Source organism: Xiphophorus maculatus, chromosome 7 (assembly GCF_002775205.1).
Source record: "Xiphophorus maculatus strain JP 163 A chromosome 7, X_maculatus-5.0-male, whole genome shotgun sequence".
Taxonomy (NCBI): Eukaryota; Metazoa; Chordata; class Actinopteri; order Cyprinodontiformes; family Poeciliidae; genus Xiphophorus; species Xiphophorus maculatus.
The window spans coordinates 16,284,778-16,299,940 of NC_036449.1; the positions used below are offsets into that span (position 1 = coordinate 16,284,778).

The 15,163-nt window shown below is 36.2% G+C and overlaps 1 protein-coding gene across 1 annotated transcript; it reads right to left on the reverse strand.

The window, feature by feature from the left end:
* Positions 1-17: 17 nt before the first annotated feature.
* gpr155 (G protein-coupled receptor 155) lies at positions 18-15,163 on the reverse strand. The gene is made up of 16 exons (XM_005799411.2): positions 14,950-15,163; positions 14,273-14,758; positions 11,186-11,585; positions 10,737-10,902; positions 10,497-10,652; positions 8,498-8,581; positions 8,254-8,374; positions 8,075-8,159; positions 7,351-7,441; positions 7,036-7,234; positions 5,573-5,662; positions 5,234-5,364; positions 3,686-3,781; positions 3,534-3,595; positions 2,878-3,015; positions 18-2,661 (listed from the first exon to the last, which is right to left on the reverse strand). Exons 2-16 carry the CDS (start codon positions 14,685-14,687, stop codon positions 2,460-2,462), a joined length of 2,436 nt encoding a protein of 811 aa, XP_005799468.1. The 5' UTR covers positions 14,688-14,758; positions 14,950-15,163; the 3' UTR covers positions 18-2,459.

Here is a 15,163-nt window from a genome sequence, read left to right on the forward strand (position 1 = left end):
ACATGAATCCATCATAAACTTGTTACTTTTATTAAGTGAACCATTGATTGTAAAAGTACAGAAAAAAACCTTTATGTATATTTAATTTATATTATAGTCAAATGTGCAGCATTTGGCAGAGCACACTACAAATTTCATTGGCAGTTTATGAAAGAAGGATTTATTAAAAACTTGCAACAAAATTAATAAAACAATCTTAAAAAACAGACAATTCATCTCTTTATTTAAAAATAATTAAAATAGCAGCATTAAACTTTATTTAACAAGATTTATGTGTTAGAGGTTAGTCAAGATGAACATTTTCAAGTCAACAGCGGAACATTTTCTATCAGATTGACTAGTTGGACATATTGATCGTCTTGGTCTTCAGCTGCAAATCAATCAAGGTTTTCATTTGTCTTTTAAATGCATCTTCCACAAACATGGACAAGAAGCTGAACATTTCCCTTCAAGAACAAATATGAAGATTTCAGTATTATGTGCTCAAAGAAATACAGTAGTACCGGTGCATTAGGGCGATTGTAGATTAATTATGTCTATCTAGCTATGCTCCTTGGAGGAGTATATTTCTACCCAAAAAACGGCAATTCTTAGATTAATTTTGCATACGTACAAGAAAAAAAGTAGATATTCTGATGTCAAACAGTTGTAGATTTTCAAAAAAAAAAGATTCCATGATTAAAGGCAAACTTTTATGCCTTTAATTACAGAAAACAGTACATTTTTTAAATGAATTTAAACCTATTCAACATCAGAAAATATCTTTTTTTCTTGTAAATATGTAAAATTAATCTTGAAATTTCTGAGATTTTTTGGCAGAAATATACTCCTCGGACGGCCCTAATGATACACATGAATGCGTAAATGAAAAAGATGTTCCAATATCTCTATTAATTAAATCATTTTAGTTAATAGAATATGGGACAGCAGTTCTATAAACATTGATTTGAGTAAAGTGAAATTCACAGCAAGCGCTTAATATTGTTCCACTGATCTAAACCGTGCAACATGAGAGACTTTCAGTGCATTGAGTAAAGCAGGCAGACCCAGTTTATGACCATTTTTAACTCTAATAGTTTACTATTTTAATTAAAACACTATCTATAAACACTGCTAACATGACCTGAGAAACATTTGCTGTGGCTTTTTTAAGATACTGGTAGCCTTACCTGTAAAATTTAACCCTTCCACTCACAATGCTCAGAAAATGCTAACATTTAAGTAACAATACCCATGCTTAATTTAATAAATGCTGAACATATAATCCTGTCTTCCCTTTATCACTTTAGGACAGGATTTATTAGCCTTTACAATCCAGACATTTTCAACCTTCTTCCTTCTAAATATTTTGTTCCTACAGCTTTAAAACCTACCTCACCTTTACAAAATGTGCGTTAAGTGAAATAAACATTTAAATAATTGATTTTGTTAAAAATATTTTTAAACTAAAGAACCACCATATATTCAATTCTAATTTTAGGTCTTAGAACAAAAACATTAGATTTTTTGCAAGAAAGTTTTTTTTTTTTTTTACTATATTTGGAAATGATAAGTCACTTAAAAATAAAATAAAGCACACTTTGCAGCTGAATGACATAACAGGACTAAGAAGAAGAAAAAATAAGCTTTCATATTGTGTCATTCTTTATAAAGTCAAAGGAAATGTTTGAAATGCTAAAAAAATGCATTTTCTATTGGTTTTTATTTATGTACAACATTTTTGCTTGTTTCTATGTCACTTCATGCATTTTAAGTCATAAAGAGCCACTTTAAAGGGTCTGATGACCTACAAGTGTAGAGCTGCAGGTTGCAGACCCCTGTTTTAGGGGTCTGGCTTCAGCTCCTCGATGAATTATGTGTGTACAGATTTAAAAAACTAATACATTCAGTAAATGGGTAGCATTTTTTTCCCTGCAATATCAACTTGGCCTCTGTGCTTCACCAATCATACAGTGATACAACTTAAGCAATTACTGCATAAAAATCTTTTTTTATCTCACAGGATCAATAATCCCATTCAGTAATGTAAAAACTCTTATGCCATTTTTTTCCCCACACAACCAAGGATAATTGGTTGTGTAAAACATTCAGTTTTAGCTCCAAGTAAGTGGCTCTGGTTGTGTGGCTTAATAAGGACTTACTGAACATGCCTGATCATCTGAAAGAATATGCATCTGAACCAAGTCACAGTTTAGCAAAGCAGCTAAAATGTCATATTTTATAAATGTTAGATAAAATGCCTGAGGTGGTTCTAAAAATACTCTAATATGTATATTGTTTTCCCTTTTTTAATAGGAATAAACTGCAGAGTAAGAGTTTGCTGTTACTCTACTAGACTTTAATGTCACATAGCATAAACCTTCACAGAGAGCTGCTCTGTACAGTGTGTCGACTGTGTCGTTCATGTCTAAACTGAAATGTGTCCCTTTGAGAAGAAAATAACGGTTAACTTTGATGCCTTAGTTTGGTGCAGTAAAGTAGTAATGAAGCTGACTGTCTTCGAAGCTGTACTCCTGCTTGATGTGCTGAAGCACGCCGCCCTGCTGCAGCCGCGTCCCGTAGAGGACCGCCTCGCCGCGGTCCTGCGCCAAGCCCACCTGCTGAAGCCAATCCACCAGCTCACAGCCGCGGAAACAGTCCAGCATGGTCCTCACACCACACCTGTAAGGCAATGAAGCTTTTAGCTGCTGCTTTTAACAGACACAAAAGGAGCTGCGCGACACAAACACATTCGAGGCACAGTGTGAGAGTCAATATTTAGGGAATATTTTCACAGGTATTTTTAGATAACCTCCAAGAATGTCTTACAAACATAAACCAAGGAGCACATTTATTCAAGATGGATTCTAATCAACTTCAGACCAGGGCAGCGCTCACCTTCTCTTTTTAACAATGTCATGACAACACTGCTGTTTGTGGTATTTGGTAAACTGAAGGCAGGTCATCCTGATGTCATCTGGTAAATCCAGATCCGGTTCTTCTTTTTTCTTCTTTCCAAAACAGCGACTGTATAACCTGAAAAACAGGTGAAAGGATAAAAAATAAATAAATCTAAGTTCTTAATACAAGATATGTGGTACAATACAGTTCCGATCAGAAGTTTACATACATTCATCATTGGGAAGAATGTCATATTACTTAAGTGTTTTTGGTTAAATGAGACAAACATTAAGCTATGCTGAGGTTTCAAACATCCATCAGAGCTGCTTTTAGAGTAGATAAAACAGGCCAAGATGTGAACCTCATTAGAGATGTCTGAAAATTTTAAACCAACATATTTAAATAAGTTCTAGCATTTCTGATACAAAACAACAACTGGACTGATTCCAGTACACTGTGGACGGCTAAAAGAAGCAGTCATTCACTCATTCACGCACACAATCACACACTGATGGTGGCAAGCTACTAGATAGTAGCCACAGCTGCTCTAGGGCAGAAGCGCTTTACCGGCAGGTTGGCCACCACCACGCCCCAGGGAAGTGTAGGTACATTTCTTTAAAAATTTGCATTTATTTGTGTATTTATTACATTACCTCTTCAATGGCAGTAAAATAATATGCTTGTCCAACCCGAAAAGAGCAAAGGAGATAAATCCCTGCCAACAGGAAGAAGGGGTATTATTGCGGTGCTTCTGTGTGGGAGTAAATTTACGTGATTTGGGGACTTCTTTATTCATTAGACTGACCTGTCCGTAGTTTGCTATAGCACAGAAGAACTGAAGCTCCAAGTAGAGTCTCCCATGAAGGTGGTTGTAAAGCAACCACAGACCACTGGAAAGGTTCTGTGGTTAGAAGAACATGAGATAGGTTATACTCTGCTGATTCATTGGTGGCTCTGGTAAAGATGTGTATCAAATCTTAAAGTAATTTCAGTTGCATGGTATCGCTGAAGACTAGAAACAAAAGCCTTAAATTTGAAAACATTTTTTCATTTGACTTAATTTAGATTTTACTTTTTTTAAACTGATGAAAAAAACTTCCAACTAATAATCCACTACTTTGTCTTTCACTCATGAATATGTCATGACACAGAGATCCATGTCTTTGGACCAGTGGCTACAAGGCTGGACAAGGAACTAATTAATGATAAGGATGACAACTAAGGTAAAAAACAAAAACAAAAAAATAAAATAATTTCCATGTCCAGATGTAGTCATTTGCATGGCATGTCTGGGAAAAACTTTTTCTGTTCTAGTGTCACAAACGGAAATGTGGAAATTGCTCAACTCTTCATGGACTTGAACTGTAACCGTGTGCGTTGCTCAGATTAGTCAAAGATTGTGCTTTTTAGTAACAAACATTCATGAAAAATCACTTTATGGCCACCGTTGTCATGGTAGAGAATCTATGATATTGTGGGCTCGTTTAGCTTCTAAATTCACTTAAATCCTTGTTAGCGTGTGTGTTTGTGGCATCAGGAGCTTTTCAAAATATCAGGAGATTTTAAATAACTGAACTGAAAATAGGATCATGACTGGGTGTTTCAACGAATTAATGATGCAAATTTTATGACAAAGAAATTGTACAAAAGACATAAAATCCACCATTTTCAATGGGAATTTTACTCTCCAGGCCTAAATCCTAGGGAAAACCTGCAAGCTGAAGGGAAGAGATTGTAAGAGAGAACCTGGGATGATCTCATTCCTGTAAACAGGTCAAAAGTCTTTCTTTCTAGTCCAACCAAGTGAAATATTACAGGAAGAGTTCAAGTGCTGGCCTAATAGCAAGGCAGGGGTTTAAAAAGTATTAGCAGGGGGAGAAACTGTAACTGTGCCACTACAGATTGTGCAAAAAACAATCATTTGTTAAGGTTGAAACATTTTCTTTTTTTCTTTCTGAATATAAACACATGAATTAAAGACTGGATTTTCTCTAAAATTTACAGTTTCAGATTATGCTACTGAATTAAAAGAATAATTTATTTTCACTCAGTTTACACATATTTTTCAATATAGAGGCAACAAATTTGTCCACACCTGTATATTTAAAAAATACGTCGGACCTGCTTTAGCTCAAGCTTGTATGAATAATTACATAATTAAATTTCTTGAAACATGTTTTTTTTAGTTATTCTATTATCAGATATATAGGAACTAATAAGACCGTTAGCTGAAATAAATACAGAAAAATGAGGTGTTCTATTGTGGTTTTAAAACAGGAGTATTTCACTGAGATGAGCTGGAAATTAACCATTAGTTTGTATGGTTTGCCAATGATTGCGGTTTTTTACTCACAGCCAGAAGGAAGACAGTCAGGAGCAGACACAGGAGCACATGACGGACCACTTGTCTGTCTTTCACCTGCTGGTCTTCATCCATCTGAGCAAGGAGACAGTCTGTCGACTCGCAGCCATTCTCACAATGAACTGTGGAGGGCAGCAGCGCACAGAAAATGAAAAAACGGCTCACGAGCGAAAGGACTGACGGACCAAATGTGGCTTTACAGTCCTCAAAGCAAAATGTTAAAAACTAAGGAAGTTGATTCGGGTCTGGAACATCCGCAGTGGGGCTTTAGTGAGCTTAAAATATTTGTGCAAGATAGAATGCGTGACAGTCAGCTGTCAGTGGAAATACCTGGGAGGGAGCTTAGGCTGTTGGTCATGTTTGTGCTGATGATCATGTCAGGCATGGGCGTGGCTGGAGCACAGGCACATCTGAAACACTCTGATAGCAACCAAAATGAAGAATATATATATATATATATAATATATCAATATATATAATTACATTTTGTGTCTGTATTATTTACAGTGGGGTTTCTTGTAATTACATTAACCAACATATCAGAAAGTAATCATAAAGTGGAAGTAGCTGCCTATTTTTCTGCAAATTACATTTGAACATAAGTTTTAAAGACTCACCAAACATTCTTTGTTTAAGGTCTGAACAGTGTGTTAATGCTTGCTGTCCTTCTGGAAAGTGACCCTCTGAACTGATCTCATGTTTTATGCAGGTTTTCTATCAGGATTGTCTTTAATTTAACTTCATCTATGTTTCAACCAACAGAACATTGTCTGTTGGTATCCTAAAGTATCTTTGTCGTAAAGTATACGACAAATCTATTTGTCGTATACAAGTATACTACAAGAATACTGGTACATTTTATTTAGGAGGTTCAGAGTAATGAGGGCTGAACACAATATCTCTTCATTCCTTCCATATCAGTATTCTAATCTATAATGAAAAGAATAATATAATACATAGAAGGTTGTGGTTGTTTTATGCTAAAATGTGACAGATTTAAGACATAAATATTTTTGCAAGGCAGTGTAAGTGCAGTTGAACATGATCATGCACTCAGTGGTGACATAATCTTATGATTCTGCTAAAAATGACTCACATTTTACTTTCTGTTTAAGGGTTTCAAACACACGCAACAGAATGTGTATATTAAAGAAAAAATGCAAAACTGTCTGTAATTGTTTGCAAATTGCAGCTCATTGATAAATCTTAATTGGTATTACTAATTCTTGCCCTTATTGCCAACTGCGGATATTTTGGCAATATAGTTTTTGATACATAAAAGTGAGGCTGCATAATATTAGAAAAACATGACAATGAGACATCATTGTTAAATGTTATTGATTGTGATTAACATGTTTTCCTGTCTGCTCCTTTTTTTCCGATCATAATAATGTACTCAACTGTTTTCTTTAGCTTTCTGATCTTGGGTTTTCTACATGATTCCTGAAATGTTACAAACTAACAAATATTGCATCAAAAGCAGTCGATAGTGGCTGCAATTTGATAGCTTGTGCAGCTCAACCCGAAAGTAACATTAATACACATGCTGCAAACATCCATGAAAGTAGAGAACTAGACTGCAGAACCATAAAATGGAAGTGAGGTGAAATGACCAGCCTGGTTGTTAGATAATTTGCTTTCCATTTATGGCATGAGAACTGTTTACACCTTTCCAGTCATAGCAATTAATTTCACTGCAGGTGCAATGGCAATAAACGTATTCATTCAACCATTCAAATAATGTTATTTGACAAAAGAAATCAAATCTAAAACATTTTCAGAGTGGAAAGTACCTCCTCCTGTTCCGTTTCCTGGCTCTATGAGAGTCTGAATTTCTGGTTCAACCTCGGTCACCTGATCCTGGTAAGGTTCAAATGAACTTTGTGTGTCTTCATATTCTTCATCTTGCTCCCAACTTCCTCTACTAAGACACACCAAAGAGCCTCCTCCAAGAAGTATACTGAAGCTGACCACTACTGTGGTGCAAATGATCTAAAAAAAAAAAAAAAAAAAAAAACAATAAAAAATTTGTCAAAATTTGGAGCTTTGAAGTTTTACTATGAATAGCAAAAATCATTAGCATTATTCTTGCTTTGTGTGTTTTATACCTGTAGTTTGCCATAGAAGAACAAAGAATCAATAGCGTCAGACCTTTTTTCGCCGAAGATGAGCAGAATAGAAGTTACCAAAGATGGGATCCTGTAAAACAGGAGTTTGTTCACGTAATTAAAATGTCAAACAGAAACAGCTCAGCAACACTGCCATAAAACATGGAGCTGTGGCACTGATCTGGATTAAAAACCTGCAGGAAGATTAGAAAACTGAAACAACAGAACACACAGTTAAACACAGAAATGCAACACCATTAAACTGATACATAAAACCATGAAATGAATTACTTTATCTTGCTTTTTTGCATTTTCTTTACATTTCTTTTTTTTTTTTTATTGGATGACTTAGATAATTTTCTCAAACTTTTTTATTTTTGCCACATATTTTTTTGGCTTTTGTGTGTCTGTAAATGTATTTAGATTTGTTTTTAGTATAGTATAGTTACCTATACAAATTAGAAACTATGTTTCAGAGGAATAAAAGAAGAGAAAACAATACACAGATAATGGTGTTAATAATCACTGAAGCAGCCAAAAAGTGATAAATGCATTTTAGATTTTTGTTCTAAGTCCATTAAAACAAATATACAAGCATAGATTAGAGGCTCAGAAAACACAAACTAATACAATACTCTTAGAGAAACCAGATGCTTGTTAAATCAATCCAGGTTATATTTTGAGATATAACCTGTGAATGTTCTGTGAATCAGAGGTGACTCACCCCCAGCCTGCGATGACCAGCGCACCTGGTGCTCCTCTAAGATCCTCATACTTTTTCATAAGCACAATCGAGAGTGCTATTAATCCTAAAACAAAAGACATTTTATTCACAAAAATAATCAAATTCAGATTCTGGAGTAGCACTAACTCTACATATGGATAAATGTGTTGTCAGCTTACCTGGCCACATAAAACTACTGTAGAGTGAAGTAGACAGCAATGTGAAAATGAGGACTTGCGCAACAAAGTTGTCTTCCTTCACCACAAAGTTCCACAGAATCATCCCAATGCAGCTGAACAGCTAGAAAACAAACCACATCACCAAACACACAATTAAAGGTTTTGCTGAAGATAAAAGGTAGTTGGAGCTACAGTTCTTTTTTTCCAGACGAAAATACAATTGAAACTAAGACTGCCTGCTTACCTGCGCCAAGAACAGGTTGACTGTAAACATGTGAGGAAGTCTCCTAAACGTTTTGCTTAAAAACATGACAGCAACTGTCCACAGCTGTTGGGAAATAAAAACATTTTAAAATTAGTTACACAAAAAAATTGACTTATTAAACTTTTCTGTTTGCTGAAACTAAACATCAATGCACTTTATAAAAAAAAAAACGTGGAAAAATTTGACAGCATTTTAAAATTTACAGCAAAAATCCTGAAAATATGACACATGGCTGAATCACAGTTGACATTGGGTTTTCAAGGCAGATTCGACAGTATCCTTTAGAGACATGCCTCTCTAAAATGGAAAGACACGGCCATAAATATATGATGCCATGTCGGCTGTAAACGTCAGAGAATGAAGAACAAACCGTTTGCCCACTGATTCTTTAAGCAGGAAGGAGGCTGAGATTTGTGAGTTACTATGTGAAGACGGTAGATTTCTGCTCACCCAACATAAACAGCATTTCTGTCTGAAACACCTCTATTTTGTCTCTAAGGAAACAAATAACCGTTCATGTTAAAAGGGAGTTTTTCATCTCCACTATTTTTACATATGCATGTGCTACACTATGATAGATTGCTGTTAAGGCAATCTGCAATACTTCCTTAGATAGAAACTTTGAAACTCATTTTAAACATGAATTGAACTGTTTGGATCAGCTGGAATGTATGCATGATTTGGATGAATAACATTTTTTGTAAAGTATTTTGAGATGACATACTTTGAGGTGACGCAAGTACCTATGGCAATATGTAAAAGTGAACTAGCTTGGTACATTGCACTTCAATGCCTAACTACAAAAATTAGATTAAGCTTTTTTCCCCTCAATGCCTGAGCTAAATCAACAAAGGACATGGCAGTGTTTTTACTTCATTTCATCAGCACAAATGCACATTTACACTCCACATGCATAAAAATGGTTGGAAATGATTTTATGGGGTCAAATACCATACTTCTGTACCAAAGATAACTTGATGGTGTCACTATTTTTGACAGCTATTGCTTTAGTCCAATTAAATCCTCAGAGGTAAAACTTTCCTAAATGAAATCCGTCAGATTTTTATATTATTTTATTTTTATTTCGAGCAGGCATTCCCCACTGTGATAAATTACAGGTACATAGGATCCATCAAAGAGTACTTTATTCCTGGTAGGGTTCTGGTCTATTAGATCTGTAATCTACTGCTTTCTGCTGTTTCTCCTGACTTCCCCCTCTTCACTGGACAAATCATTATAATGGTTGTCACATTCTAACTGGCAGCTTTATTATTATAATGTTCCTCTAGGGTGGCCATTTTGTTATGCACGTTTGCTCAAGTTTAGTGTTACATACATCACTCCTTTGGCTTTAGCATCTGTTTCTTGTGCTGCCTTTCTTACTTGTATAGATTTTTTTTATGTTGGGCCCCTAAATAAAATATCCATCTTGAACCTCAAGCCACAATCCTTCTTTCACAGGGTTGAAAGAAGGATGCATTGTCTTTCAGAAAACAGTGAAGCGGTTTTCTGAAGCCGCTTCACTATTTCAGAGTGAAGCGGTTTCACTCTGCTTTCCATTTATGGCATGAGAATGCAGAACCAGAAGCGGTTAGTTACTGACAGGGCTACATGTTTCTTAAAGTGGCACTGAAAGTGAGAATGAGGAAGCGGGCCTGAGTGAGTGACGAATCAGTGAGGCAACTCATCCTCTGAACAGCTGAGCCTCCCAAAGACAGATGGTTAAGAATTTTAAAACATGAAAAAATAAGATTTTATAAGTATGTATCACTTCCTTTAAAAGAAGCTACTGTGGGCGAGAGAGAGAAATGTAATCCAAACACTAAACTGGGTTGATTTATTAAGCCATGATTGACTGGTAGTTCCAGAAGTTGCCAATCCACTTCTTGGGAGAATAAAAACTAAACAAAGAAACTAAGGAACAATCTGGTGTACAGTCAGTTAAGAACGAGTCTGTGCATGTTACACAGTCACTTACCAGAGCCACTAAGCTCACTATGCTTATATTAAAGCTGACACTCTCAAGTGAATTCATCAGACACTGGGGATCCATTAAGTGGATGGTAAGTAGCCAGGCTGAGACATACATTATTGGAGCCGAGAGAAAAGTGCTGATCACCATCCCAGCGGTCACCTGTCACAATGAAAAACATGTTCAGGAAAGTTTTAAAAAGATACATTCCAAGCAAATAAGAAAGTTGAGCTGTAGTTCACTCACAACTTCTAGTTCTGCGTTATAGTAAACAGCATAGATGGCCACGCTTGGTGCAGTGGGGAAGACTCCGTAAAGAAAAGCATAATCTGAGAGGCTGGAGTGGTTCGTAGTATTGCTGCTGTTATCCAAAACATCCACCATATCCTTACAGAGAAGTGGCAATACCAGCCTGGAAGTCCAAAAAAAAAAAAAAAAAAAAGAACAAGATATGAAATAGTTAAAAGTGCAAACCGGAGGAACTGAAACACTTAGATAACTGTGGTTAAAATGCAGACATGTAATCCTGAAATGACCTATGGTCTGAGAAGATCTGAGTCATCTAAACCATTAGCACAAAACACATGGGGAGCACTTAACTTTACTCAGCCTCTAACACCATGTATCACTATAATGGCAATACCAAAGCATTTATTAGTAAAAATATCCATAAGGTGCAATGAAATTCCACTCACAGTTTAGCTGTAATGAGCAAAATCAGTGTCACAACAGTGGATCTGGTCAGTTTCCTCAACTGGCCCACCATGGTCAGACCCAAATAGAACAAAGCTGCTCCACCAAAAGAGTTGCCCAAGCCGTCTATGAACTCGGCCATGAAAGCAGGAATTCTCTGGTGCAGGGCAAAGTGGGCGATGATGCCTACAATAACCATGAATACTATGGGGTTCTTCAAGACTTGCAGGACTACATGTCCCACAATCAACAGTTTCCTCTGCTGGTGGTTTCCGTGATTCTTCCACTTTTGGATCTCGCACAGTGCAAAGCCGACGGGATTTAGGAGCATCAGGGACACGGGTGCAACCAGGTAGATGTACTGGAGGTACTCTGGGTATGTGCTTTGATAGAGGGCTTCAACTGTGGACAGAGATGAAGGTAATAGGGTCAAAGAAAAACAATAAAGACAGGTAAATCTAAGATCTAATTAGTCAATAGTTTGACTCTAAAATGTTTAAGTGAAATCATTCCAGACACATGCAAGCAGCATTTACAATAAATATTTTTATGAAAATCAGGTTGAGAAATGTAAACCCACTTATTCTGGTAGAAGAAAAGATCGTTACAGAAATCCTTAAAAACATCCATATTGTGCAAATAACATATAAATATATAAAGCAGTATTTCTTAAAGTGGAGGATATGGATACCTAATCCAGTCAAATGCATTAAAGGCATAAAATTATCTCCCCAATAAATATTTGATGACTTCCATACGTTTTTTATGAAATATTTCGTCAGACCAAAAGCTCCAGAGTTATTTCAAAAATATTTAATTACTTGAGCAAATGAAATTGAAGTGGTACTCACTGGCAGCCACACAAAGATATACTGTATGCAAAATCTTGCTACTTTGACAATTAATTTGAAACAGGTTCATCTTGCTCCAACTGCTAAATTGAGTCACAACCTACAGAAAAGGGGCCAGGCATTTTCTGTTGTTCTATCACATGTGCATTCACTTGTTTCATCTATTAGGTTAGACTACCCTTTGTGGTAACACTTTATTTGACGGGTTGTGAATAAGACTGTCATGACACCGTCATAAACATGACATAACACCTGTCATGAACCTGAAGGAGTCTTTATGAATATTTATGACTGTTGTCATAAGGTGTCATTCGGTAAATCATGACACTTTAAACACAGAGTTGACATTATTCAAAATGCCTTTGTTATGACAACTTAACATTAACCTAGATAAAATTGTCTTCGTTATGCCAACTTGACATTAACCTGACATTAATCATGATCTGTCATTAATTTGTCATAAAAGTATTACCGATTAAGCTTTAAAAATTATGTAGGTAAGAGATAATATTAATGACACTTAATGACATCATCATAACTGTTGCTACTTGTTTCACTTTACTTGAGGCAAGAGTTAATATTAATAACTCTGCTAATATAGCATTTGACACTGTAATAACACTTGATGACATTGTCATAACTGGTGCTACTTGTTCCACTTGATGACTTTTTAATGACTCCACTTATCCACTTTTTAATGACTGTTTTTAAAGCTTAATTAAATCTTTATTGTTGGTCCTACTTGTTCCACTTTATTTCAGGTAGGGAGAAATAATTACTGTTTCGTTAACGTTTTTGGCAGTGTAATAAGACTTTATGACATATTTATGACATATGATGATTATTGGTTAATGTCAAGTTGTCATAACAAAGACATTTTGTATAATGTCAACTTTGTATTAAAAGTGTCATGATTTACCGAATGACACTGTATAACAACAGTCATAAATATTAATAAAGACTTACTCATGTTCATGACAGGTGTTATGTCATGTTTATAACAGTGTCATGACAGTCTTATTCACACCCCGTCAAATAAAGTGTTACCAACTTTGTTCTTTGCTTAGATTATTTCAGTCAAGGACTGATTGAAATAACCAGTCCTCGATTGTTGTTGTTGAAATTACATCTGTAGAAATGGTGAGAGGTTCATATAAATGGGCTTTCAAGATGCATTTGAACTATTCATTTGTCTAGGTGGAATGATTACATGATAATGAAAAAGACTACAGATGTTGGTTAAGACTAGAATTTGTCTAGTCTATTTGATTCTCTTTACTTAGTATCTAGTTGAAAAGTTGCAAACGTGTAGATGTTGGTTTGAGGGGAAGACTTTAAAAGTAGCTTTTCATCTTCATTAGTTCCGCCATTTTGCGAAATGCACCTGTAATGGCAGATAAGCAAACCCGGCATGATGCTGCTAGAGTTACACAATAAAGATTGTGATGAAGGAACAAAAAGAGAGAACAGTGTTATTGCAATATTCCGTAATATTATGGGAATTAAAAGTTTTTCTGACATAATGCAGTCCTAAACTCTATTTTAAATAGAGTAGAAAAAAGGTTGGTAATGCACAAATAGTACCTGATAGGTAAAAGTTTGTGTGTTTTAGAGCAGTGTTTCCCAACCCTGTCCTCGAGGCACACTGCTCTGCATGTTTTAGGTATTTCCTTACTTCAGTTCAGCTGATTTCAATTGATGACTGATTAACAGGCGTTTGTTGAACTGCAATCAGTTGAATCAGGCACATTAAAGCAGGGAAACCTCTAATACATGTAGGACAGTGTGCCTTGAGGACCAGGGTTGGGAAACATTGTTTTAAAGAAATCCACATCAATTTGAATCACCTCCTCCAAAATTAACACTTTAAATCACGACTGGAATTTGCAACTGAGCAGTTGGACTTCTGTAGAGAAATTTAAGCTCATATAAGATAAAGACTGAGCTATTTGGCCGCAACACTGAAGTATGTTAGAAGCAGTCATGGTGAAGCTTTCAAATATAATACAACTGTTTCACGGTAATGGTGGTAAAATCATGCTGAGGGTATTTTTTCCAATTTTTTCAACTTCCCCTCAAATCAACAACCAGACAGTAGCAATCTTCAGCTAGATGTTCCAATTGGAAATTAATACCATTCTGAAAATGCTTGATGAATCAAAATGTGTACTTTTTAAAAATGCATCTAAAGTCCCAAAATAATATATGATGCAGATGTTTACACGAAATCACACTTACCTATTGGATAGCCCAAAGCAAAGTCATTGCTTTGGGTTGCAAATATTGAGAAGATGCCAGCCTTACTGTAGCGGCTGTCAGGACTGGACACTATCAGAGTGAGGAAGCAAACGATGCAAAATACAGACACTTTAGCGATGAGGATCCCCCACAGGAAGGGCCAGATGACGTTTCCAAAGTCCAGTAACACCATGTTCTTAAAAAGGAGCGCAGGGAGAGCAAACTTTGATACAAAGTTGCCCAATCCTTTGGCCTGAGTGGTGGTGATGATGTTGGTCCTTCCTGCTATGTATCCACACAGGATGATCCCAAAGCACTCCAGGAGAGCAGGTAGCAGCCTGTCTATGGACATGGTGGAGGGCACAGCAGGGGGGCTGGGGCTCCCCTCCACGTTGTAGCCGCCTGCTGTCTCCATCCTGTCTCCGTGTGTTTTCTGTCAAAAGTGACCCGTTTTCATGCTAAGTGGAGAAGCTCACCGACCTGACACTGATGGCGGAAGACAGAGAGAGGAGGGCACTTTAAACTTCTGATTTAATTTTAAGATTGCTATTTGGTAACCAAAAAACACATTTTAAATAATTCCTCAAATATACACCGTAATATTAACAAAATAAAGCGACGTATACAACATATAACCTAATTTAATCTGTCATGCCTTTAAAAATATCTACCCTTACCGTTGTAACAGCCGATTTCCCCTCCTGTTTGCCCCATGTGTCGGTTTTAGTTCCCTAGAAGCAGCCGTTGAGAGTTGATCTTTAACTGGAGTAACAAAAAGCATAAAATAGAGCTAAATTCCGAAAAAAAAAACAGTCGGGAAAGTGGTTAAGAAACAATTAATCTCGCTTGTTTATGTTCCCTGCTACATTCGGAGTCACTGGTTAACGTCAC

Excerpts from the sequence above, each read along its gene's own strand:
- gpr155 (XM_005799411.2), bottom strand. The coding sequence starts at position 14,687 with ATGGAGACAGCAGGCGGCTACAACGTGGAGGGGAGCCCCAGCCCCCCT. Across the intron at positions 8,375-8,497 it reads TCAACCTGTTCTTGGCGCAG|CTGTTCAGCTGCATTGGGAT; the intron begins GTAAGCAGGCAG and ends TTTGTTTTCTAG. Across the intron at positions 7,442-8,074 it reads CTGGTCATCGCAGGCTGGGG|GATCCCATCTTTGGTAACTT; the intron begins GTGAGTCACCTC and ends CCTGTTTTACAG.